This window comes from Homarus americanus, unplaced genomic scaffold, assembly GCF_018991925.1.
Source record: "Homarus americanus isolate GMGI-L3 unplaced genomic scaffold, GMGI_Hamer_2.0 scaffold32531, whole genome shotgun sequence".
Classification (NCBI taxonomy): Eukaryota; Metazoa; Arthropoda; class Malacostraca; order Decapoda; family Nephropidae; genus Homarus; species Homarus americanus.
This window is the reverse complement of record NW_024755865.1, coordinates 663,472-690,000: the sequence shown is the minus strand read 5'-3', so window position 1 is coordinate 690,000 and position 26,529 is coordinate 663,472. Positions and strand designations below refer to the sequence as shown.

General features: G+C 40.9%; 1 protein-coding gene across 1 annotated transcript in view; it reads left to right on the top strand.

Annotated features, from left to right (window-relative positions):
- Nucleotides 1-26,309, top strand: part of LOC121856690 (zwei Ig domain protein zig-8-like) — a 78,926-nt gene extending 52,617 nt beyond the window's left edge. The window contains exons 4-7 of the mRNA XM_042352381.1: nt 12,992-13,202; nt 16,223-16,350; nt 21,332-21,503; nt 25,618-26,309. Of these exons, the coding sequence (XP_042208315.1) occupies nt 12,992-13,202; nt 16,223-16,350; nt 21,332-21,503; nt 25,618-25,751 (645 nt within the window). The 3' untranslated portion in view covers nt 25,752-26,309. The remainder of the gene's footprint in view (nt 1-12,991; nt 13,203-16,222; nt 16,351-21,331; nt 21,504-25,617) is intronic.
- Nucleotides 26,310-26,529: the final 220 nt, after the last annotated feature.

The window sequence follows — 26,529 nt, the reverse complement described above, 5'->3', positions numbered from 1 at the left end:
CAAACACGGATACACCAAAAATGCAACTTAATCCAAAGGTGAGCCGAAAGGTGACGATAAATCTTGCAGTACCTTTTTTTTTTCCAAACGCCGAGGTCACTGCAAATGTCAGGAGGGAGAGCCAGTGCATTCCTCTGAATACCAAACTCCTCCCCCCACCCCACATCCATCACCCACACCACTAGATCACTACCCCTACTATCCCCCACCATCCGTCCTACACAACCACCTACTATCCTCACTACATCCATTACTCCCCATCATACTCACTATTCCCCACCACCCACCCCATTCACCATCCCCAACTATCACCACCATCCCCTTCTACCTCGCTCAGTATTTACGTCTTTCACCTTCCCGAGTGCATTCCTTTAAATGTCAACCTACAGCCCAGCTTTCAACACACACACACACACACACACACACACACACACACACACACACACACACACACACACACCTCACATTCACTGGCTTCACTCCAATCTGGCAGTCCTATCACTCACTTAGTCACACAGCCATCCACTCATCCCACACACAAATTATTCACCTCTCTTCCACCCACCGCCCCTTGTCCTCATCCAGTCATCCACCACTTAGCCTCTTCCACCCACTCATCCACTCACCCGCCCATCGGTTAACTCTTTCCCGCCCACTTGCCTCTTAGCTCTTTCAAATCCATCCAATACTTATCTCTCCCACCCACTCATCCACCCACCCATCGTCCTTCTTCTATCCCCCCAAAACTGAAGGAAATCATTAAGATTAATTCACGTCAGGACAGTGGCAGTTTTCTGTAATGGCTGAGAAATGTCTTATAAATGCTAGTGACCCCGAGTGAATTTTCTTCTGTTTTATGTCTGTCTGTCTGTTTGTCTTCCCTCTCCCTCTCTACTTCTCTTTCTCCTTCCTTCCCTGTCCAAGATTTATTTCCCCCCCCCCTTTTAATTCTCCTGCCTTCTTCTCTCCTTTTTCCCTTCTTCTCATTTCTCTCTCTCTCTCTTCCCTCCTCCCTTACCTCACTTTCTCTCAGTTTTATTACTTCCTTTATTCTCATTCTTCCTTCCCTCAATCACGTAGATCATTCACATTTGCCTTAAGTGTGTTCCTGATTGAACGAGGTCAAAGGGTAAAAGCAAGAACCGCTGACCCTGTGTTTGTTAAATCATAGTCGTCCCTGAAGTACGACCAGTCACGACCACTCAACCACCCTCAATCATCCACCAACACTACCACCACAACCACTGCCACAATCAACTACCATACACAACCACTGCTACCATGACCTACCATACAACACCACGTACCACCATGACCTACCATACAACACCACGTACCACCATGACCTACCATACAACACCACGTACCACCATCACCTACCATACAACACCACGTACCACCATCACCTACCATACAACACCACGTACCACCATCACCTACCATACAACACCACGTACCACCATCACCTACCATACAACACCACGTACCACCATGACCTACCATACAACACCACGTACCACCATCATCCACCATATCATCCTCGACCAATCAAATCACCACTATTGATCACTACCACCACCTACTACCCATAACACACCAATTACAAACCGCCGCCATCCCACCCCCCCCTCCCACCCCACCAACTACCACAAGTACCCATTACCACACACCGCCACCCACCACAGCCAGCCACCGAAACAATCACCAGCCTCTGTTGGTTCTGTGAGACGGTCCAGATTTTGACTATAAACTGTGGGAATCATTTAAGGTCATATGCTTTATTTTATCTCCTGACTAAAGTGATATAAGATGTCCACTGAGAGGGATACAAGGTACACATAAGGTGGATAGGAGTGGATAGTGTAGTGGATAGAGGATATTAAATGAATTTGTTTTTGCATATCTCTCTCTCTCTCTCTCTCTATCTCTCTCTCTCTCTTTACGTGATGCCTGGTTGACTGAAAATTTAAGATTGAATCAGTCCTCAACTGGAAGACGGGATGTGGAGATATTTCTACAAGATAAGCGACAAAAAAAAAGCCCTTGACTCGAGATGGAAATTGAAGTGGGCGGAGATTACTGAGAGAGAGAGAGAGAGAGAGAGAGAGAGAGAGAGAGAGAGAGAGAGAGAGAGAGAGAGAGAGAGAGAGAGATTCACCACCAGATACGAATAAAGGAGAGGAAGGTGAGAGGTGGTTACTAGACACGAAAGAGGGAAAGAGATAGGGAGATAAAGAGAGAGATAAAGAGTGAGAAAGAGAACGTTAGAGAAAAAGAGAACGTTAGAGAAAAAGAGAACATTTCTTGAGTGAGGGTTCCTTGGATTTCCAATTTGGTGCTGAGAATGTATATGTGTTTGTGAACCCGATCTCTCGTTTCTGCTTGATGATTCTCTCTCTCTCTCTGTTTCACCTTCTCCCTTTATCTTGCTAGGTTACTTTCTCTCCCTCTCCCCCCTCTCTCTCTCTCTCCCTCCCCCCCTCTCCCTCTCTCTGTCATCCTCATCTTCTTTACTCCACCATGTTAGTCTCATTCCCTGTACTATAAATCAGAAGAATGAGACGGGGAAAAATTAAGGGAGTTTTAATGTCTGCCTTATACAAACTTAAGAGCTGTATCTCCCCCACCTCACCTCATATTAAACCCTATTCTTACGTGATTGTGAGGTTTATTAAAGTGTTTTTGGTTTTGGTTTTGCCGTCGCCATATTCGTTCCTGAAGCTTCACAGGGTCAACAGACTTAATAACTGCATAATTTGCATATTGTGTAAAGTTGTTCCAGGCCCCGTGTAAGGCGCTTGAAGAAGAGGATTGCTGGTGAGGTGTGATATTTTGGACAACGATATAGCTACGGTGGAACTTTTATTTAAAGAACTATATGGAGATGAAATTCCGTTATATCGAGTGTCTGTTATGATGTGAAACTTCCATCTAATGAATTATATAGATACAAATCCGTTATATCGAGGGCCCGTTGGATGTGAAACTTCCATCTAATGAATTATATATAGAGATGAAAGTCCGTAATATCGATGGTCCGTTATATGGAGGTTTCACCGTGCAGGCAAATAGATTCTCCTCTTGGTTGAGCTTCTTGTGACCGTAAGCTCTGCCTTGTGAGTGTTCCCGGCGTGAGCTCAAGTGGAAGACCTGGAGAGTCCCAGCCAAGAACATGATGTTGAGAGACCCAACAATTCTCCGGTGTTGTGGATTCTGCTCATCCTGCCTCTTTGTATCCTGGCTGGAGACTTGAGATGAGTTTCCTTGCCGGCTCCTACCTCGTCCACGACTCGGAGATAGGATGACAGAGAGGCCATTCAAGACGGTTGAACCAAATTTCACGACGAGAATCCACTTTATTATAATTTACAAGTACACTTCCATACATCCTCACTTTATGTTGCCTGCTGGTTATCATTTCAGTGTTTCATCGGGAAATGTAATCTGTCATGGATTACTCAGGATGATATAGCAGCAAGATGTTAATTGATAGTCTGTCGTGAAGAAGAATGAGTTAGTGTTATTTTCATATGCAAGATTTCAGGTATGGGATATTGAAGCTCACTAGAGCAGACATTTAATAACAGAGGATCCAGTACTTTTTCCCTGATGTTCACCAAGTCCAATCGGTGACTTTCTGACTCTTTAACAACCTAAGGAGAAGTACGACATTATTATGGTGCCATCAAGAGCCAGGTGCCATACAGGTCCAAAGTTCAGCGGAAGTTCAGAAAGATTGACGTTTCTTTAAAGCCTAACTCTCTGGCATGTAGGTATCACGTTATCTCCCTATTTCTCCCTCTCTTTCTTTCACCCCTCATTGGTGACTCATACTCAATGACTCGCGCCTAGTGACTCCTACGCATGACTCATTCTTGGAGACTCATGCGTAGTAACTCTTAGCTCACCTTCATCTTACCTTCTGTGAGCCACGTCATGAACAGCTGTGTAAACCGCTCCTCGAGAATATAATCAGACTGCAGAGAAGATAATTAGACTTGGGTAGGAGTCAATTCAGTTTAATTAACTTCATTTCAAATTCAGTTCAGTCCCGTTCAGTTGAGTTCAGCTCATTTCAGAGCCATTCAGTGTGGTTCGCTTTACTACATTTCATTTCAGTTGAATTCAGTCCATTTGATACCGATTTCGTTCTGTTATTTACCATCTCATTGAACCATTTCAGTCCAGTTCAACTCGGTTCCGCCCAGTTCATTTCGTTTTCGTTCGGTTCTATTTTATTCATACGGCGTCAGTTTATTTTTTCTATAAGTTGATTTTAATTTCAATTTACTTCACTTTAAATGAGAATCGCTCGAGTCAGTTCATTCTAATTCAGTAGCACTCATTCGGTAAAATTTTCATAAACTCATATCTCCTCACGTTACTTCATTTTCACTGGGTCACTTCAACTCACATTAATTTAGCTCATTTCGGTTCACGTTAACTCATTTTACTATACTTCAGGTCATTTCAAATTAACTCACTTTACACCAATATAGTTCACTTTACTTCATTCCAAATCTATTTCACCTCAAGTCTATTCAGTTCAATTTCCCTACAGTTCAGATGACGTCAGGGAAATGTAATTCTCCATTGTTTAATTTTTTTACGGCATTTCCAGGCAATAAACACAGTGCAAGACCTAATTGCAGAACTCATTATATAAGGTCATAAACATGCGTAGCCACATAACGAGGTAGTGGTTGTTAAGAAGACATTCATACTCCAACTGTCTAATGATTACCTTGAGTTGTTAATGATTCAAGAATAGTTTATCAAAGGAAGGATTTCAAACCGGTGTCAATATTACACTGTAGGCCTAGGAGGTGGTGAAGGAGTTTGATCATTAAGAAGAAGGAAGATGGTGAGTGAAGGAAGATGGTGAGTGAGAGGGTGAATGAAGTAAGATGGTGAATGTAGTAAGTTGGTGAGTGAAGGAAGATGGTGAGTGAAGGAAGTTGGTGAATGTAGGAAGTTGGTGAATGAAATATAAAATGAATGAATATTTTACGTAAAAGCTCATTTAGTTAATGTTAGTTATTCCTGTATTTGAAAATAATGGAATACAGTACGATGCAGTGAGTTAATGTTCCTGAAAAGATTAATTAAGAGAAAAAACACAGTAACACTCGCAGGTAAGATTGATAATTACCTATAAATTAAACTCATCGACAAATAATCACAATAATCACGTATAATTACAATAATCAGCATAAATCTTGAAAGTGTAAAAAGAAACGCAACACCCCATCACACTTGATTTAATTTCTGTTCCTATCACCTGACAATCATAACACCGAGGAGATAATGATTTATTTCACCCATTCCCCTTCTCTCTCTCTCTGTCACCTACATCTGGTACTCCTCAGGAACACACAATGGCGGTAATTTATTATTTATTACCATATGTTACCCCAGAGGAACACTATATTAATATGACCCAATTAATGAGAGTATTTTAAAGAGTATAGCGGGAAGTCATATCAGCTGATGACTGTAAGTGCATCAGTTGTCTCCAAAAAGGCTCATGGGATCATCACACTCAGAGAATGATTAAAAAATATCCTGGTAGTGATTGTGTAGTACGTACAGAGAGGAATGAGGCATGATGTACACGGACGGGAAGCTGGTGTGGTAAAGGATCGAATCAATATCCTAATATCTGAAGGTCTCGGTGCAATTTGCTGGAACTAACCAACGTTTACACGCTACCTGGAACCAATAGGAACCGATGCGTTATTTGAAACGAGCTTGAGTAGGTGTAATATCTTGCATCAACCGGAGTTGGCATAATATATGGAACTAAAATCCGGAATTAGTACTATACCTGGAACTACCTGGAATTAATACGATATCTTGAACAAACAGGATTTATTACAATATCTGGAACCAAGTGGAACTAATAGGATTGCTGAAAACCAACCGGAATTAATGCAATAGTTGAAACCAGCCGGAGTTGGCACAGGAGCCGCAGTTCCCTGGAAGCTGTTGTTGATGTTGACCTCAAGTGCAAAGATAGTTTATAACTTAATAGGGATTTGCACATGCACTTAAACCCTCTTAGTCCTGTGTCAGCAGACAAGACGCTGGGAGCAAGTAGGATTAGGAAGGTGGAGGAGAGGATTGAGTGCCTGGAGCGAGAGCTGGAACCCAGACAAATGGAATTGGTTGCCAAGGAGAGAGAGGACTGAGGTCCAGACGAAGAGAATCGGGTCCCTTGAAGAGAGCACTGGAATATAGACTGCGGGAGTGGGGGCACCTGAGAGACCGACCTGGAAACAAGAGAGAGAGAAAAAAATGATGCCCGAACTGAAGACTGGAAGTTGGAGGAAAGTGGTGAGTGTCTGGAAGAGAGGATTAGGAAACCAAATAACGGGGATTGGATGCCCAGATGTCAGAACTAGACAGCCAGGTAACGGGAGACAACGGAAACATAGTACCTGGGAGTGGAAAATGGATACCCGTAAGTCTTGTCTGGGAAGCTAGTAACAGGAGCTGGTAACCTTGGAGAGAATGCTATTGTAAATACAAAAAACAGACGAAGGTAACTGGGGACCTTCATGTGATAACTAGAAATCCAGGCAACGGGAAACAAATGTTTGAGGAGTCAAGACTGGTGAACCAGACAAAAGGAATTGAGCACGTGGAATGAAGACAAGAATTCAGACAACGGTAATCATATGCATAGTAAGAAGGACTCCATGCCTGGAAGCAAATAAGAAGAGCCCTTGGTGAGGGAGTGATGTAGTGGAGGCCTGGAAAGGGCTGCAGCAGAGTGAGTGTACTGTAAACACGTTGCGTTGATCAGACCACCGGGGCAGGTGCAGGGACGGGTTAAGCTGGGTAAGCCTTGAAGAACCTACCAGCAGAAATATTGTATATCTGTCTGTTGCTCTTTATTTAATGTTTTTCTATATGGCATCATGGCTTCCATCCATTTAAATATTGAGAAATAAATACATTCTTATATTTATTATAAAACAAATATGTTGACCTGAGTTATCCAAATGTGTAGCAGACGTGAGAGATCATATGAACAAAGACAGCAATTAAATCAAGTCTTTTCATGGAAGCAAAAGTAAAAAAAAAAAGTCTATAAAAAGATACATGAATAAATCCTGCAGCTGGGTTAATGGCTGGTGTCTTCAATCATTGTCCTTGAGTGGTCTCAGAACTTTCAAGATGTGGAAGTTTGTTAAGATGAGTGATGACTTCTTACAGTTTAAACGTTCGTCGTTTTTAACTGAGGAAAAGTTAACTTCGCCAAGAACAGTCATTATTTTAGCTCTCTCAGCCCCCGAGAGAGAGAATAACAGTAAGGCTTTATTATATATTGTTTTGAAACTTCTTGTGTGTTATGTGTATTTCTCAGGAGATGTTAGTTGATAAAAGTTCAGACGACACCGATGATAACTTTCGCACGAAGGAAAAATGAATGTAAACAAAAGGTCGTATAAACAATAGCATTCAACAACAAGAACAACAACAACAACAATAATAATAATAATAATAATAATGATAGGAAAAAATCTAATTAAATCATTCATAACATACATTTTAACTCACACCAGGCTCATGTGCTCTTAACAATGACCTTTTTTTGACCGTACATTGTGACCTTTATCCTGGCACCAGCTGTATCTATAATTGAACTGGTTTGCAAAGCTTCACTGAAATTAATCGTTCTGTTTTTGGGGGGATAGCTTGATGAAAAACGAGCGCAAGTACGTTCAAGCAGAGAGGCAGAATGATATTCTATACCACATTCAATCACATTCTGTCCCATACTAACACAATCTATCATACACTGTCCACACTACCAAACAATCTATCATACCCTATCATACACTACCACAATCTACCATACACAAACACACTATTACCACAATCTACCATACACTAACACACTATTACCACAATCTACCATACACTAACACACTATTACCACAATCTACCATACACTAACACACTATTACCACAATCTACCACACTAACACACTATTACCACAATCTACCACACTAACACACTATTACCACAATCTACCATACACTAACACACTGTTACCACAATCTGCCATACACTAACACACTATTACCACAATCTACCATACACTAACACACTATTACCACAATCTACCATACACTAACACACTATTACCACAATCTACCATACACTAACACACTATTACCACAATCTACCATACACTAACACACTATTACCACAATCTACCATACACTAACACACTATTACCACAATCTGCCATACACTAACACACTATTACCACAATCTACCATACACTAACACACTATTACCACAATCTGCCATACACTAACACACTATTACCACAATCTACCATACACTAACACACTATTACCACAATCTGCCATACACTAACACACTATTACCACAATCTGCCATACAATAAAACACTATTACCACAACCTACGATACACGACTCAGCATCTATAGTTAATACCATCTCTTTAATATGTGGGTGAAAATACATTGTTTATCTCTGTAGGTCGAGTGTAAACAGAAATACATATTGTAAACAATAAATAGTGTTAACATACGTGTTAATTCAAACTTAAAGTGACATAATGAATAAATTGATATATACAAACCCTGCATCCTATGAAAGCAAGCAATGATGAATGACTGTGAATAATGAATGACCCTGATTGTAACTCGTAGACTGTGTCCTGTTAAGTCACCAGTTAATCACTTTACACTTAGTCTCTGGAACTCCGTGTGGAAGACCGGTGATAATTATATTAGCCTCGTAGATCAAGGGAACGAAATAGTGCATTGTTGGATGGAGAATTAACAGTGTCTAAGCTACGCCCTTGTACCTTCCGCCTCGGCATTGTGAAGAACAGTGAATGGCAATAACCACTACCCATTAACAGTGATGTATGATGAAAAATGAATCTGCATCATAGTGTATTGTGTGTGTGTGGGGGGAGGGGGTGTAATGGCACCAATGAATAATAATGAAGGATGATTCAAGTCTCTTATATCACAGTCGGAGACACACAAGGCTCTGGGCGTGGTGGATAGTCATTATGAGTCTAGACAACAGCTGGATGTGGTGGATAGAGTCATTATGCGTTAAGAAAAGAGCTGGATGTGGTGGATAGAGTCAGTATAAGTTAAGAAAAGAGCTGGATGTGGTGGATAGAGTCAGTATGAGTCAAGAAAAGAGCTGGATGTGGTGGATAGAGTCAGTATGAGTCAGGAAAAGAGCTGAATGTGGTGGATAGAGTCAGTATGAGTCAAGGAAAGAGTTAGACGTGGGAGATAGAGTCAGTAGGAGTCAAGACAAGAGCTGGACGTGGGAGATAGTCAGTATGAATCAATACAAGAGCTGAATGTGGTGGATAGAGTCAGTATGAGTCAACACAACAGCAAGACAACAACATTGATTCATCTTGGTGGGAGGGAGAGTCATGTAAAAGTTGTTATCGCCTTTGATGTTGTGATACGGTTGTTATTTGATTTTTTTTTTGTCTTATTCATTTTTCTCGCTTTTAATATATTTTTGTTTTTTGTGTGTGTGTTTTCTTTACGTGAAAGTAAGATAAGGTAAGTCTTCTAGCCCGTGTGAGTCCCGGCCATATTACTGTACATTAACTATCAATATCACCACCTCCTGCAACCACTACCATCGTCATCACCAACATTATCACCACCACCACCACCACCACCACCACCAGCTGCGACAGTGCCAAGAGTGCCATTTCTGGATCCTTGAGAGAACGGTTGAGTGGTGTAAGGAGCTTGAGGCAGCCTGTAGTGAAGGTGTCCAAACTGCTCCATTACTGCTCTCTCTCTCTCTCTCTCTCTCTCTCTCTCTCTCTCTCTCTCTACCTTGCTCTGTCTCTCCCTCTCTCTGTCTCTCACTCACTCACTATACCCTGCTCTTTCTTTTTTTTTCTCGCTCTCTCCATCTCGCTCCCCTCTCTCGCTCTCACGCTCTCTCACGCAAGATAGATAGATAGATAGATAGATAGATAGATAGATAGATAGATAGATAGATAGATAGATAGATAGATAGATAGATAGATAGATAGATAGATAGATAGATAGATAACGAGTGTTCTTCAGAAATCAATTAGACTAAAATTATACTATAGCAAGAAAAGAAAACCATTATGGACTAATATTCCACATGTTTCCACAGAGTAAATCCACCAATACAAACAGCAATTCCCAGTAACAGTCTTTCCTCTGGGTACACATTGATATTTTTCACGGATTTGGGGGGAGTCACCGGAATACTTAAGAATAAAGCGTAGTTTAATCTGCATACGTGTGTTGGATCACATGTTTATGTTAGACCCATGATAGGTATACAACATCACCTCCCAGGAAAGCATTAGAGAGATGTACCTTATTGATTAGTGTTTAGGCGTGTTCCAACTTCGCCTTTCATGTTTATTCTTTTAACAATTATGAGTCTATTAAAGACTCAGTTGTATTATCTATTGTACGACTCTAGTGGATAAATGTTTGAATAGAAATTGCCCTAATTGTTAGCTGAGCGGGACCACTCCCTCCAGCTACTGAAGATTTACTTTGAATTAATTTACCTTTTAGTTAACCTTTGACCTTTAAAATGTATCTAAGACTTTTCGCTACAATAATCAGTTAAAGTAGTGTCTTTGTCTTGCTCACGATATCTTAGTATCCTCAGATATAACATAAACTCCAAGTACCACATCCTGCAGCAGTAAACTATGGAGAGAGGTGACTTGCTCGATAAGTTTCTGGAAGGCGGCTTTTGATAACTTGAATAGAAACTTTTACGTGGGATAAAATCACCAAAATGGAGCTGCTTTATGGCCTAACCAATAGTTGCTGACTGTTTCCTGGGGGGCGGTGTAGTCGTACACATTGAACCCTTATGAGGGGGAGGAGGGCCAGGTCTGTTCAATGTTTACTATACTGTATATATATATCATTATGGGTAAAGTCAACATAAATATTGGAAATAAATATTCTACTGAAATAACTGTGGAAAATTTGGTATCGGTCAAGGAAATGAGAAAGACTGAATCTAATAATTCCTCTTGCACGAATTGTTTCATTTGGAAGAAAACTAACAGGAAATGAACTCAGGAAAATTTGCATTGAAAGTGCTCTCTCTATAACATGATATAGAAATATATATTAAGATACAGTTCGTGTAAATAAAAGATCAATTATACACCCACACCCACCACCAGTCACCCCTCTCCCCCATACCCCCAAACAAGACTACTGTCCCCCTCCCCCCTCTAGACTATCACCACCTCATCATCAACCATCACTAACTATTACGCTCCTCCAAACTTTCTCATATCACAATTCTCTGAAGTGATCGATACTTTTCTGGGTATTTTCCTGCCTATTAGAATCACATCGACAATCTCCCTAATCCTCTGTTGACTCGTCACTCTCGTAATATATCCAACCCAATGCTGCGTCAGTTTCCTAATCCTTGCAATAATGGCGTCTATTCTTCTCTGAGACTTTACCAACCATTTGTTATTTCTCCTGACCTTGCCTCTTGCGGATCTGTTGCCTGTCTCTTTCCTCCCTTTTGTGCGTGTTTATATGTACAGTGTATGTTGATGTTTATATACTCGTCATGTTCACTGTTGGGGGTTTTGAGTGTGAGTAGTCTAGTGTGGTAATGTGTGTTCATCATTCTTACATTCTCGTGTGTGTGTGTGTGTGTGTGTGTGTGTGATGTTATGTACTTTATATTGTCTCTCTCTCTCTCTCTCTCTCTCTCTCTCTCTCTCTCTCTCTCTCTCTCTCTTTCGCTTTATTTTTCGCTTTCTCTCTCACTTTCAGTTATGACTAATAAACCTTTGGGACTGAAGTCGTAAAACTGCCGTCATAGCAGGAGCCGCCGACCCGGGCTCTTTCCCAGCGACTCATAACATAACATATTTTTTACCTTTTATTCCGACTTGTCCTCTTCCCGTTGGCTTAATCCCCTCCTTTATTCCGCTCTATGACTCCTTCTCATTCTATTACCCCGTCGTATTTCTCTCTCTTTTTCCTTTCTTTTCGTCCGGGATCAGATTCTTTAGGTTATTATCTTATTTTTATTCGTCATTTCCCGAGTCAACATGAGGAGTTAACTAGTATTACCCTTTTTCGTTTCCTTGTTCAATTTGCTTCGTTATTTTCTTTCTTTTTTCGTCGATTGTAAACTGTGTCGTGGGTGCAGGTGTTCAGGTATGATTATTTTGTTGTGTGTTTCTTTCATATATCTTGACTTTTATTCGGGTAGTTGACGTATATATTGTTCTTGATTATGTTCTTGTATTAGTATGTGTTCTGTTTTGTTATCAATTGTGTTCTTTTGTTAATGTCCTGAGGCGGTATAGTATGTGACTTGATATTTTTCTTGTTCTCTCTCTCTCTCTTCTCTTCACTATCTCTTGTACCCTCTTTCATTCTTTCCCTCCATCCCTTGCTTTTCCTTCCTCCTCCCCCTCCCCCTCTCTTTCTTCCCCTCCCTCGCCTTTCCTCCCTCTCTCTCCCTTTTCCCCTCCTTCCCTCTCTTTTCCTCCCTCATTCCTTCCCTCATTCTCTTGCAAAACCCGTTCATATCCTTCAATCAACCACTCAACTAAACCATTTTATGTCACCTCAGCTTTCTCTCATATCTTCTAATATATTTTTTACGTGAGATCGCAGTCAGGAACCTTCACCTTAATATCCCATGCGATACTCCCCCCCCCCCTCCCGCTCCCCCTCCCTCCTCCTTGGATGTCTCGGCTTGATCACTAGAGACTTGTAACTGAGTCATTCGGTCTCTGTGGATCTCTCGTCTCATCACCTCCTCCTAGACGCTGGTAATCTCTCTGCTGCCTCAGGTGTCGTGACTCCTATCATCCTGTGAACTTAAATGAGTCACCTGTTCGTCTCTTGCTCCAACACATAGATCACCTGGATGTTTCGCTAATTCACCTGTTTTCTATGCTGCTTCAGGTGTCGTGGGTGCGTCACAGGGACATCCATCTCCTGACGGTGGGAGCCTTTACCTACACCTCCGACGAAAGGTTCTCAGCCCGCCATGCAGAAGGCTCTGAGGATTGGCTACTGATGGTTCACTACCTACAGGAACGAGACGCCGGGCTGTACGAATGTCAGATCTCGACCACACCACCACAAAGCCACTACGTCCACCTGTCTGTTGTAGGTGGGTATCAGATCCCCACGGACACCCACTACAAGGTTATTGCACTCAAGGATCCCCCAACAGACATATATTTCCCAAACCTCTCAACGTTTAGCTATTCATTGTGTGTCTGTCTGTTATTAATCTCTCTCTCTCTCTCTCTCTCTCTCTCTCTCTCTCTATGTATCTGCCTCTGTCTGTATCTCTCTCCTTATTGCATTTGCATATCAATCTGGCAGACCTTCACCTGGCATCTCGAGTGTTCCGTGATTCTCGTCTTAGTTACTGGTGAGATGTGGGTGAGGCGTGGCATGTTGTGGTGCGTGGATTATTATTACTATTATTATTATTATTAGTGGTGGTAGTAGTGTGGTTGGAGTGGTAGTAGTAGTAGTAATAGTCGTAGCCAAGAAGTAGTAGTAGTAGTAGGATTCCTTTGAGTAATTTCATAAGTTTAATACCATATTAAGTAGAAAATAATGACAGTAATACGTAACACACTTTTGTATCATCATAGAATTTCTTTATCCTGTAATGAGGTTACATTATTACCTTTCATCCACTGTCTGTATTTTCATAGGGGTGTTATGTACCCTCTATGTAATTTGTTTATAATGATTCAATACTCTTCTAACCACTGGAATTAAAATTTAATGTTTTTCAGATTTAATTTCCTTAAGTAAATATTTTATTACACGAATTATTGGATCATCATTACGGTTATTATATTTCTTAATTATTGTATTTAAATATTATGTTTTACTAATTCATTATTCACTGTATATATATATTTGTTATGTAAGTATTTATATACATTTAACCTGTGTATATGTATATATTACGAGTATGATAATAGGAGTGGAATGCATAATATACAACCCAATCGATACATAATTACTCGATTCAGTGGCTTTTTCATCAGGTATAAATGAGTCTGTGTATACGACCTCCACAGATAATCTTACTTAGGTAAAATAGATAATGATTGTATATATTTTTTCAGGTACAACACGCAGATTCACTCCCTAGCAATACAGAGGTTTATTGCAAGTGTTCTAGGTATGAGGGGGGAGGGGTGAGGTGACAGGGGGTGAGAGGAAGTGAGGGGAAGGTTGAGGGGGAAGGGGAGGGGACGAGAACGTGTGTGTAACTGAAAAATGGTATGTGAAATGCCTAGACTTTTACTGACTGCATTTGTGAGTGTGCTTGCAGTAGGAAGAAAAAATGTGTGTGTCTATGTGTGTGTGTGTGTGTGTGTGTGTGTTTGTGTGTGTATGTGTGTGTGTGTGTGTGTGTGTAGAATACTTCAACATCTCCTCACTCCACTCACCCTCCTACTACTCCTCATCTAATACACCTTAACATCACCTACGAACATCCTTAAAACAAAACCTTGCACAATCTTCATGACCTTTACTCCCCCATCCCACCCTCACCTCAGCCCACCTTCAACCCACCCTCAGTGCCACCCACAATCTTAGAATAAAACACCAGATAAATTGAATTCCACCCAGATATTGCAGGCGAGAATTGATGTCACTCTTTATTTCACGCTTCCTCAGTCACTACAATAGCGGCGAAATTGGATTATTACCAACGTGGATGGCGAGCCTTTGTCGGACACTCGTGCCGATGTGGGGGGAACAATTTTTCCAGCATGGTGTCTGGCAACAATCATCTTGTTCACTATGTTATCGAAATCCGGCATTTTTTCTTTAGGCATTGTAATATTCTCTCTCTCTCTCTCTCTCTCTCTCTCTCTCTCTACAACTAATTATCAATCACTTTTTTTTTAATTTCCATTTTTTACACATTATCTTATTCACACACACACGTTTTTTATTTACTAAAAGCTCTACATTTTGTTGTTTCTCTTGTTGTTGGTATTTTTTTTCCTTCCTTATTTTCTGATCCACAACGCCAGAGAGAGAGAGAGAGAGAGAGAGAGAGAGAGAGAGAGAGAGATTGAACGTAGAGAAACAATGAAGGATAGGGAAAAAATGTGTGTGTGTGTGTGTGTGTGTGTGTGTGTGTGTGTGTGTGTGTGTGTGTGTGTGTGTGTGTGTGTGTATGTGTGTGTGTGTGTGTGTGTGTGTGAGAGAGAGAACGCCTATATCTCGACGTCACCACCAGTTCACTCCGCTAGGTTAAAGTAGGTCACCAAACCAAGAATTACGACTGGCCATCCCATAATCTTTCTCTTAACGCTTATCTCCAGGTATTGATTTCTGCCATATCTACTCAATACTATCACACAATCATCTCTATATTCATCACTTTAAAAAAAACATAACGCCAGCACGAGCAATCAAGGAGCGTCTGGCGATCTCCACCACCCCACAATAGCATGTTGAACAAAATTATGCAAAGCGAGTGTTCTTCCGCCATTTACCCGTATGAATAATCTCTCCCCCTAATTTAATTCTTCATTACTTATGCTCACCGTTGGCCTCTTTTCCTCCATCCCTCTCTCCCCCTTCCTCCCTTCCCATCCTTCTTTCTTCCCACCCTCACCTCTCCCCCATCCTTCCCTCCCTTCATCCTTCCCCCACTCTCTCCCTCCCTCCCTCCCTTCCCTCTTTCCCTCCTTCCATTCTTCCCTCACTCTCTCCCTCCCTCCTCTGCCGTGACCTACTTGAAGCCTGTGTACATAACTGTATTGTCACGTATACTGTGCAAGGAAAGACGTTTTATCCCCTTTATAAACAATGCCTCTAGCGGCCGGGGGATAAAGCCTTCTATTTGTATTTGTAAACAAACTTCAACGTGTCCAGTGGGGGAAACCTGCTTATTGAACTTGTAAATATAATCACATGTATCCAGGGGGTGACTCTTATATATCCAAGGAGTGACTCTTATGTATCCAGAGGGTGACTCATGTACCCAGGGGGGTGACTCATGTATCCAGGGGGGTGACTCATGTACCCAGGGGGGTGACTCATGTATCCAGAGGGTGACTCATGTATCCAGAGGGTGACTCATGTATCCAGGGAGTGACTTATGTATCCAGGGGGTGACTCTTTCCCCCTGTATCTCCATAGAGCCAGAGACCGTGATCACAGGAGGACCAGACTTATACATCAATACAGGGAGTCGTTTGGCCCTGACCTGTAGTGTGAAGTACAGCCCTGAGCCGCCAGCCTTCATCTTCTGGTACCACAACGATAAGGTGAGTGGTCTCTCTCTCTCTCTCTCTCTCTCTCTCTCTCTCTCTCTCTCTCTCTCTCTCAATGGTAGATGGGCTTCTGATTTTATTTCCAGTCCCAATAAGTGTAATGTCAATGATTCAATGATTTTCTCTTTCATTTTCTTTTATCTTCTCTCTCTGACTCTCTCTTTTATCTTTTAGTTTCTTTCCTTTCTCAGTCGTGTGATGTTATGTTTTCTTTTATAATTACCCTTTAACGTTTCCCTCAGTCTCCTCAAATTATAACACTATGAGATAAACTGATTTTCTCTTTCTCCCCTTTTCTCTCTCCCTCTCTCACTGTTACTCTGTCTCTTTGAATCTCTCTCTCTCTCTCTCTCTCTCTCTCTCTCTCTCTCTCTCTCTCTGTATATGTATTCTTCCTCTCTTCCACATATTTCTTTTTGTTTTCCCACAATCTAAAAATACCAAAACATCAACAACAGCAATATATCAACTCTGTGGTTTATCCAACTGGTAAACTGCATAATAATCGATTTTCCCATGACAGAGTTCCTCCTACCCTTCAATACCATGCCTGCTGTTGCTGCTGCTGCTTGTAGTGACGGGACTAAGTGGTCTTGCAGGAGGGAGAGAGAGAGAGAGAGAGAGAGAGAGAGAGAGAGAGAGAGAGAGAGAGAGAGAGAGATTACTATACCGAGTCACGGAAGATCTGTCAAATAACTATATAATGCAGGGTCTATATTTTGTGAGTAGTGGTGGGTAGCGTGATAGAGAAGGAGACTGTACCACGCTATGTAGGCGAGACTGAGAGAGAGAGAGAGAGAGAGAGAGAGAGAGAGAGAGAGAGAGAGAGAGAGTGAGAGAAGCAGACAGACAGACAAATAAACAGTAAGAGACACAGACGGAAAGATAAATAAATAGTGAGAGAGAGAGGAAAGGGGAAACAGACAGAGAAACAGTGAAAGAGACAGACAGACACACACAATGACAGACAGACATACAATCACACAGACAGGCCCAAAACAAACACAGACAGACAGAAATTGATATACAGAAAGAGAACGAACGAGAAACTTCCCTTTATTTTATCAGTTTCTTTCTCCTCTGGTTGTGTCGGACTGTTATCTAATGGATCAATGACACTGATACTCAATCGTATATGAACTCTCCTTTGTCATAATATTTGTGATGTTTCTGTGTGTGTGTGTGTGTGTGTGTGTGTGTGTGTGTGTGTGTGTGTGTGTGTGTGTGTGTGTTTTATATAAGTGTACCCAACTATTATCCAGAGGCTGCATTATTCATGGTCTATATTATACAGTGTGTCTGCTATGACAGTCAAGCGGTATCATACGTCAGCTTGTAAGTTTTGATTCTGGTTTTGACAAGGAAAGTAAAAAGTGTGTGTGTGTGTATGTCAACCAGAAGCGAGACACTTTTCATTTCTTATGTACGTGATTATTATTTACAAATTGAGCTTCATTTTTTTTTTCATTATATTTTTTTTTCGATTTAATTGTCTATGTATGAATGTAATTAAGGATTTGCCTCTATATTTCCTTTGTAATATGTACACATGTAATCTGGAAGTCTATTGAAATATACCTGACATTCTAGCAAACTTTATCAGACATTATCAAAGTATAGCTGACATTATCAAAGTATATCTGATATTATAGCAAATTATAGCTGATATTATCAAAGTATATCTGGTACCCTATCAAGGTATACTACCCTCTAACACTCTAGTAATGCTAATTCAGGTATTGGCCCAGGTACCACCTTACACATCAGTTCCCTGTAATCTCAGCCACACAGCCTCAAGGTGAACACGACATATTCCTCAATTAGTTACCGTGAATTTACCTGCTTCACCAGCTGCTCATTATATCCTCTCTCATATTCATACTTTTTCTAATACAAGTATCGATCACATACGGTTAATCGGGGTTATATAATATGATGTTAATATCTTGAATTCTCATATTATCTTACATCTAATTTTGCTCGTAACTTGGAGATGTAAACAGACACACTTTAAACTCTACCACAAAAAGATTTCGACCAAGATGACGTGAAAATTACACTGAGACTATATTGTAACTGGGACACTTTCTTTTATATTCGTAATTAAGGAATTTAAAAAACACCCAAACACACGAGTTGTTGAGAATTCCAGTTAGTGGGCGGAGACATTCAGTTGTAAGAACGCTCCATAGCACAGGAGAGGGCGGGTAATTTACTGTCAGCAGAGTCCAATACTCGAGGCATTTGGCAACACACAGGGTACGGTTGCCAACTGCTGTATTGTCTGCAACTTATGGGCAAGCAGGGAGGGGGTAGGAGGGATGGAAGGAGAGGAGAGGAGGAGGCAGGAGAGAGAGGGAGGGGGGTTCTTTAAGAGTGGAGTGTTGGAGGGTTGGGGGGTGAGGAAGGAGGTGCTTAAGGAGGCCATTCTTGTGGTGAAGGGAATTTTTCCTCTCAGTGCAAAAGGTGGGAGTTTAAAGATGTATTTTCTTACAGTAAAGAGCTGCTCCCATGTATGATGTGGGAGTGGAGAAGGTGGGAAGATGGAGGGAGGGTGAAAAGAGGGGGAGAGGAGGGAGGGGGATTGAAGGGAGGGAAAGGGAGAGAAGGGAGGAGGGAGGCTTCCTTCTGGTAAAGAGTTGGTCTTGTGTATGACATGGGAGAAGGGGCAGGAGGAGGGAGAGGGAGGTGAAGGGGGAGAAGGAGAGAAGTGGGGGTAGGGGGGGGGGTGAGGTTAAGTGTCCATGACCAGCCTAAGTGATGTTGGTGTTTTAAACCTCTTCTGTTTACACAATGATTTTCTCTCTCTCTCTCTCTCTCTCTCTCTCTAGTCTTACTCAGTTACTTTATTTCATTCGTTCTTTCTCTAGCTCTTTTGTTTAACCACCAGTTTATTTCTAGCTTCCCTCTTCCTCTCTTTCGTTTAGTCTCTACCACTTCTTCTCGTACCTTAATGTCTTTCTGTAATTTATCTATCTATCTTCTACCCTCCCCTCACACCTTCCTTTTCCTGTCTCCTTCCCTTCCTCCTTCTTCCCATCCTTTTCTCCCTCCTTCCATTCCTTCCACTCTCCTCTCCCTACCGCTTTTCTTCTTTCGCCTTGTCCTGTATCGCTCCTTCCTTTCTTTCCCTTACCTTCCTTCATTTCCTTCTTCACTACTTCCCTCCTCCATCCGCCCCTCCTTCATTTTGTCCCTCCTTCTTCCATTTAATGTTTACTGTATTTTATTACTATTAATCTCGTGTACCGTTGTATCTGTTGAGATTGTATTTGTGTTAAGAGAATTTGGATTGAGAAAAGTAGCTTCACCCACACACACACACACAGACACACACACACACACACACACACACACAAACGGCAGAAACCTTTGCACAACGTCTAATATCAAAAGTTAGTATGTGTAAGCAACTAAACATTGAGAGCAACAGATGTACCGTGCGGGCCTGGCAACACTACTGCCTCGGGAATCACCACCAATACAGATTTAGGCGCGGTAAAACGGGTCACGCAGAACACAACCTCCCACGGCCTTCACCTCCAGCCAGGGATACGTCGGAGAACCCTACTAGATTCTAACACAGCGTCGGCGACTACAGATATATACAGTACCAGTAAAGGACAAAATCCAATTGGACAAAATTTACACAAGAAAATCACTTTGATGATAATGGAAACCTGGACAAAATTTCACCCATGACAATTTCTGGGTCATGTTAGAGCTTAGTTTAGGTAGTGGGATTTTTCAGACGTGTTTAGGATTTTGTCCTTTGAGATTCTGTCCTGCAATTCTCTACAAAGACAGGCAGGATTTCGACACAGAGGGAGGAGGATGGCTGACACTGGCGGAGGAGGGGGTAGGAGGAGGAGGATGGTTTACGCTAATGGAGGAAGGGGTAAGAGGAGGAGGAGGAGGGCTGACACTAACGGAGGAGGTGGTAGGGGAAGGAGGAAGGCTGACACTAACGGAGGAAGGGGTAAGAGGAGGAGGAGGAGGAGGGTTGACACTAAAAAAAGGGGGGATAGGAAGAGGATGAGAGCTGACATTGACGGAGGAGGGGCTGACGGGTCAAAACTGCGTCAGAGAGCAAGTTTGGTCACCTCCTACATTGCCTCAGGTTATAAGAGAAGTCGTATATTTCTCCTGCAGTCGTAAATTGGTATTGCCTTCCTTCCGTAGTTACTGCAGGACCTTACCTCAGCTTTTACCCACAATAGTTATGATAGAATTTTACCTCAACTCTTAGTTATGGGAGAACCTAACCTAACCTAACCTAACCTTGCCTCAATCTAGTCTATGGTTGTGGTGATTTAATATATCGTCCAACCTGTTAAAAGCATCACGTTAATAAGGGTGTGATGGTGGTGTTGAGAATTATTACATCACCCGAAGCTTAACATCACCTCTCTTATTTTACGTGATAATTAACCACCTAGTGGGTTTAAGTTAGGTTGGGTTGCATTGGGTTAACTCATAGTAGTGAATCGTCAGGTGAAATAAACTGGGATGTCTATTCTTCAGCTCTAATGGATAATAAAAAACACATTGCACCTCACCACTGATGTAAACACACACACACACACACACTGCCATCTCTCGGCAGTTTACCCCAACCGTGTCTTCGTAAAATCAAATATAACTCACGTGAACAAATTGAAAACTGAAAGAGTAAAATGTAATTTCTTGACAGATTCTCCCCAGAACTCTATCTTGCCACCATCTAATTTAAGCAAGTGAAAATCCATAACCTGCAATAATTTAGAAGTTAACAGATAAAAACCTACCACACCTTCCTAGCTTGTGAGTTATGAAGGTCACTGTGGCAGGAGCCGGGTAAGGAGGTGTTATGACAAAGCTATATTATCAGTGGGGGAACTAATCTGTATCTCCCTACGATAAACCAATTAAAAATCCTTAACTTAGGATTATCTATAGGTTAATGTATATAAACTACTACATCTCTCGTCCCCAGCTTGTGAGTTACGAGCGTCACCGAGGGGCGGGTGTGGAGGTATCAACTGAGAGGGGAGTGGTCAGTACCTCCAGGCTGCGGGTGGCGGTGGTGGAGCAGCGTCACTCCGGCGTCTATACCTGCTCACCTGCCAACTCCCAGCCCAGGAAGGTTAATGTACACGTGATTGCAGGTAACTCATTATGTCTGTCTGTTTAATTGTCTATCTGTCTTTGTCTGAGTTTCTTTTCATTAATACGTTTATTATTTGTTTTTCTTATATGTCCATCCATCCATCCATCCATCCATCCATCCATCCAATATGTATCAGTAACCCCCCTCCCCCACCCTTAACTCCTAACTACATTTCTCGTTTCCTCACTCCATTCTTCCTCCCTCTCCCGTCCTTCCTTCCTTTCTTCCTCCCCCTCTCTCCCTCCTTTCCTCCTTCCTACTCTTCTTCCTTCATTCGTCCCCTGTCCTTCCCTCCTCCCTTTTCCCTCCCTCTCTCTCCACCTTCCCTCCCACTCCCTTCAGTCCCCGCCCAGTCAACCGTTTATGTACAGTATATTCACTCTACCATATAACAGCTATTTTCTGTTTACATTTTATTTAGTTAACTGTGTAATAATTAGAGCTGCATACAGTATGTTGTTTACAATGTCACAGCCAATGTTACTGGAATGTTTTAAATGTATAGTTTATGGAGTGTAGTTTACATTGTATTGGATATAATGTTTTTTTATAGTGTTTACATTGCAGTAACAGGGTGTGATGTTTATATTGTACTGTTTGTAGCTTATTTCTTTGATGTTTTGTTTATTATATGCTCATATAATTTACTGTTTACAATATAATATTTACAACGTCATAGTAAAGTTTCTCCGTTTACTGCTTATAACGTATTGTCTACACTACTGTTCATTATCCCTCTCTTACTGTAGAAAATATCCCAAGTGGTTCATTGTTTACATTATCAGCATCAACCTGAAGTGTGTCACCGTTATAGGCTGTTTACGGGTTAATGATTTGTTTACATGTACAGCTGCTAATATTAACATCATCAATAATATCAGCTGTTCCTGTTATCAAGTAGTATTAGTTAATGGGTGCTTGAAGTTGTCACCCATTCATCCATTTAGTCAAGTGAAAGTAATAATGTTGTGCAGGCTGTAAGTGTCTGTTGAGATTAAGTCTGTTCGTCTGTTATTGGCTGTTGTGACCAGACTGACTGACCCTCGTGATTTGGGGGAAGGGGGAAGGAGGGGAGGGGGAAGGGGGGAGGGGGGCAACATAGCTGGTATACTCGACATCCACAGGAACTAGAAAATTATTTATTAATTTTCTTCCCCCTTCCCATTTCATCACTCTATGTTCTACTCTCCCTTATTCCCTCGTTTATCCCTCCTTTCTACTACTCATTCCATTCCCTTCTCTCTCTCCCTCCCTCATCTACTGCAGCTCATCTCTTTTCCCCTCCTATTCTTTCTTTCCTTCCCCTAATATTTCATCTTCCCCTTTCCCTTTTCCCCTCTTCTCATACTTTCTTTTTTTCTTTTCCTTTCATTTATCTCCCGAAAAGACGAAGGAAAAAAAAAAGAAATTATGCTAATGTTTATCCTTTCTACACACATCCTCTGGGAACAAGAAAAATAATGACTCTAGTTCTTCACTGTTTGCTAAGTACATAGTGACGTCAGGTGGTGCGTCTCCCTCCCGTGAGATAAGCTAATATTAACACTCACTTTAACTCAACACCCCCCGGAGAGATTTACCCCAGTTAACACCCCCACTCTGTCTCTCTCTCTCTCTCTCTCTCTCTCTCTCTCTCTCTCTCTCTCTCTCCACAAACTCATTCTTCATTCAATTTCCCTTAAGCCAGTCTCCCCTCAGTTAGTCCTTCTTCACCTACTTTCCCTCACTCCCTCTGCACTCATTTACTCTCTGATGCCACATCCACTAATTCATATCCACTCCCTTTATCCACTCTCCCTTATCCATTTTCTCTTCACTCACTAACCCCTCGTCCACAAACCTCTCACTTTATCTTTATCGTTCACTTTCCTTTATCCACTAACCCCCCCCTACCTACTCTCCCTCATCCATAAATTTCTCACTCATCCACAAACCTGTCACTCATTCTTACCCCACCCACTTTCCACTCATCCATTCTCCCCTTTCATCCACTAACCCCTCACCTACTCTGCCCTCATCCATTCTCCCCGTCACCCACTCTCCCCTCATCCACTCACCCCTCATCCACTCTCTCCTCATCCATTCACCCCTCATCCAAATCTCCCCCTCATCCATTCACCCCTCATTCACTCTCCCCTCATCCACTTTCCCCCTCACCTACTCTCCCCTCAAAGCTCTCTCGGCAGCTTAACAATGTAAATTCGTCCAGCCTTCCCTCTTTCTGGAGATGAGGGGAGAGTCATAAACAAACTTAACTCTATACACATCTACTGTCATATAAAACTAGGTCATTCTTTCCTCCTGACGGTACATAGACATCAAAGCTAACTTGGTAAAAACTCGTATCTAAACCTATACAAAAAAGTATAGTCTCTCCTAAACCTATATCAATAGTCTCTCCTAAACCTATATGGTCTCTCCTAAACCTATATAAAAAGGTATACTCGTATCTAAACCTATACAAAAAAGCATAGTCTCTCCTAAACCTATATAAACAGGTATAGTCTCTCCTAAACCTATATAAAAAGGTATAGTCTCTCCTAAACCTATATAAAAAGGTATAGTCTCTCCTAAACCTATATAAAAAAGTATAGTCTCTCCTAAACCTATATAAAAAAGCATAGTCTCTCCTAAACCTATATAAAAAAGCATAGTCTCTCCTAAACCTATATAAAAAGGTATGGTCTCTCCTAAACCTATATAAAAAAGCATAGTCTCTCCTAAACCTATATAAAAAGGTATAGTCTCTCCTAAACCTATATAAAAAGGTATGGTCTCTAAACCTATATAAAAGCGTATAGTCTCCCTAACCTAAAAAGGTATAGTCTCTCTAAACCTATATAAAAAACATAGTCTCTCTCATAGTCTCTCCTAGCCTATATAAAAAGTAAAGCATAGTCTCTCTAAACCTATATAAAAGAAAGCCTAACCTATATAAAAGGTATAGTCTCTCCTAAACCTATATAAAAAAGCATAGTCTCTCCTAAACCTATAGTCTCTCTAAACCTATAAAAGGTATAGTCTCTCCTAAACCTATATAAAAAAGTATAGTCTCTCCTAAACCTATATAAAAAGTATAGTCTCTCTAAACCTATATAAAAAGCATAGTCTCTCCTAAGCCTATAAAAGCATAGTCTCTCCTAAGCCTATATAAAAGGTAGTCTCTCTAAACCTATATAAAAGTATAGTCTCTCCTAAACCTATATAAAAAGTAAGTAAAAAAGCATAGTCTCTCCTAAACCTATATAAACAGGTATAGTCTCTCCTAAACCTATATAAAAAGGTATAGTCTCTCCTAAACCTATATAAAAAGGTATAGTCTCTCCTAAACCTATATAAAAAAGTATAGTCTCTCCTAAACCTATATAAAAAAGCATAGTCTCTCCTAAACCTATATAAAAAAGCATAGTCTCTCCTAAACCTATATAAAAAGGTATAGTCTCTCCTAAACCTATATAAAAAAGCATAGTCTCTCCTAAACCTATATAAAAAGGTATAGTCTCTCCTAAACCTATATAAAAAAGTATAGTCTCTCCTAAACCTATATAAAAAAGTATATTCTCTCCTGTTTGGATATTCAGAGAGAAATATATAACTTAATTTCATATACGTTGGTTAGATTCCTACTTCCTCTCTACTCGGGGATAAATTGATACTTTATATATTTGTTTACTATATAATTTTACCTTTATATATTAGTTCCCTGTTATTGTATTTTTTATCTTTATTCTCAGGTTTATGTTTACTTATTATTTCTCTGTCTCATGTCATTCTTTCTCACTTCTTCATCTCTATTTATCACATATATCTTTCTCACCTCTCTCATTATATGTTTCTGAAATTGTGTTTGAAATCATTTTAAATCCAGAGTTCTTATATGACAAGGTAAAGAGGTTAATAATAAGCTGACTACATATAGATATAAGATATACATGATATATCTATGTATAAAACGAATAATCATAACAAGTGTCTGTTATATCTATCCATATGTATCTTATTGATCTGTTTGCTTCATGTTATGTATAGTTATGTAATGTATTGATCTAATTTCTTATAATTGTTTACCTGTCGTCACAATTTAATAATGTCTTACTCCTCCTCCCCTGCAGGTGACACGCCAGCAGCCATCGTGCATGAGAACAACAGCTGCGTCGGGGTAGTGGTGGGTCCCCCCTGCCACACCTGCTACACTTGCATCCTTCTCACCTGTCTCTTTCTCCTCCTTCTTGCACACCTGACTTAACCTAACCTCAACTGAATCAAGCCAACACAAAGTAAATTTAATCTAACCCAAGCTAACCTGACCCGTTTTCAACTAGCCAAAGCCTAACCAAACCTTAGCTAAATTTCACCTAATCTGAGCGTAACCTAACCTAACCTAGTCTAGATTTAACCGAGCTTGAACATTCCCTAATCCTACCCTTAACTGAAGCATAGTGGACCGAAATTAACCTAACCTAATCAAACCCTATCTTAAGGGCACACTAACCTAGTTTACACTTAACCTAACGTAACCTACACCTAAGATACCCAAACTTAACCTAACCTAACCAAACATTAACCCAAATCAAACTTAACCTAACCTAACATTAACCTAAATCAGACTTAACCGGACCGATCCTCTTCAAATTCATCGTACTTTAAACTAATTCCCTAACTTATATTTATTGTCAATCTAAAATATTTAACCTAACGCAACCCAAATTAAACCAAACCTAACTTAACCTAACCTACGATAACTTAACCTAACTTAACCTAACCTACGATAACTTAACCTAACTTAACCTAACCTACGATAACTTAACCTAACCTACGATAACTTAACCTAACTTAACCTAACCTACGATAACTTAACCTAACTTAACCTAACCTACGATAACTTAACCTAACCTAACACCTCCTTAATCAACTTTTCACACACCAACTCACCTCAGTCCTTCACAGCATCCACCCAATCTTGTACGTCTTTCTCACTCTCTCTCACTCTCTAATAACATGTGAAACCCATTTTTGGACATACG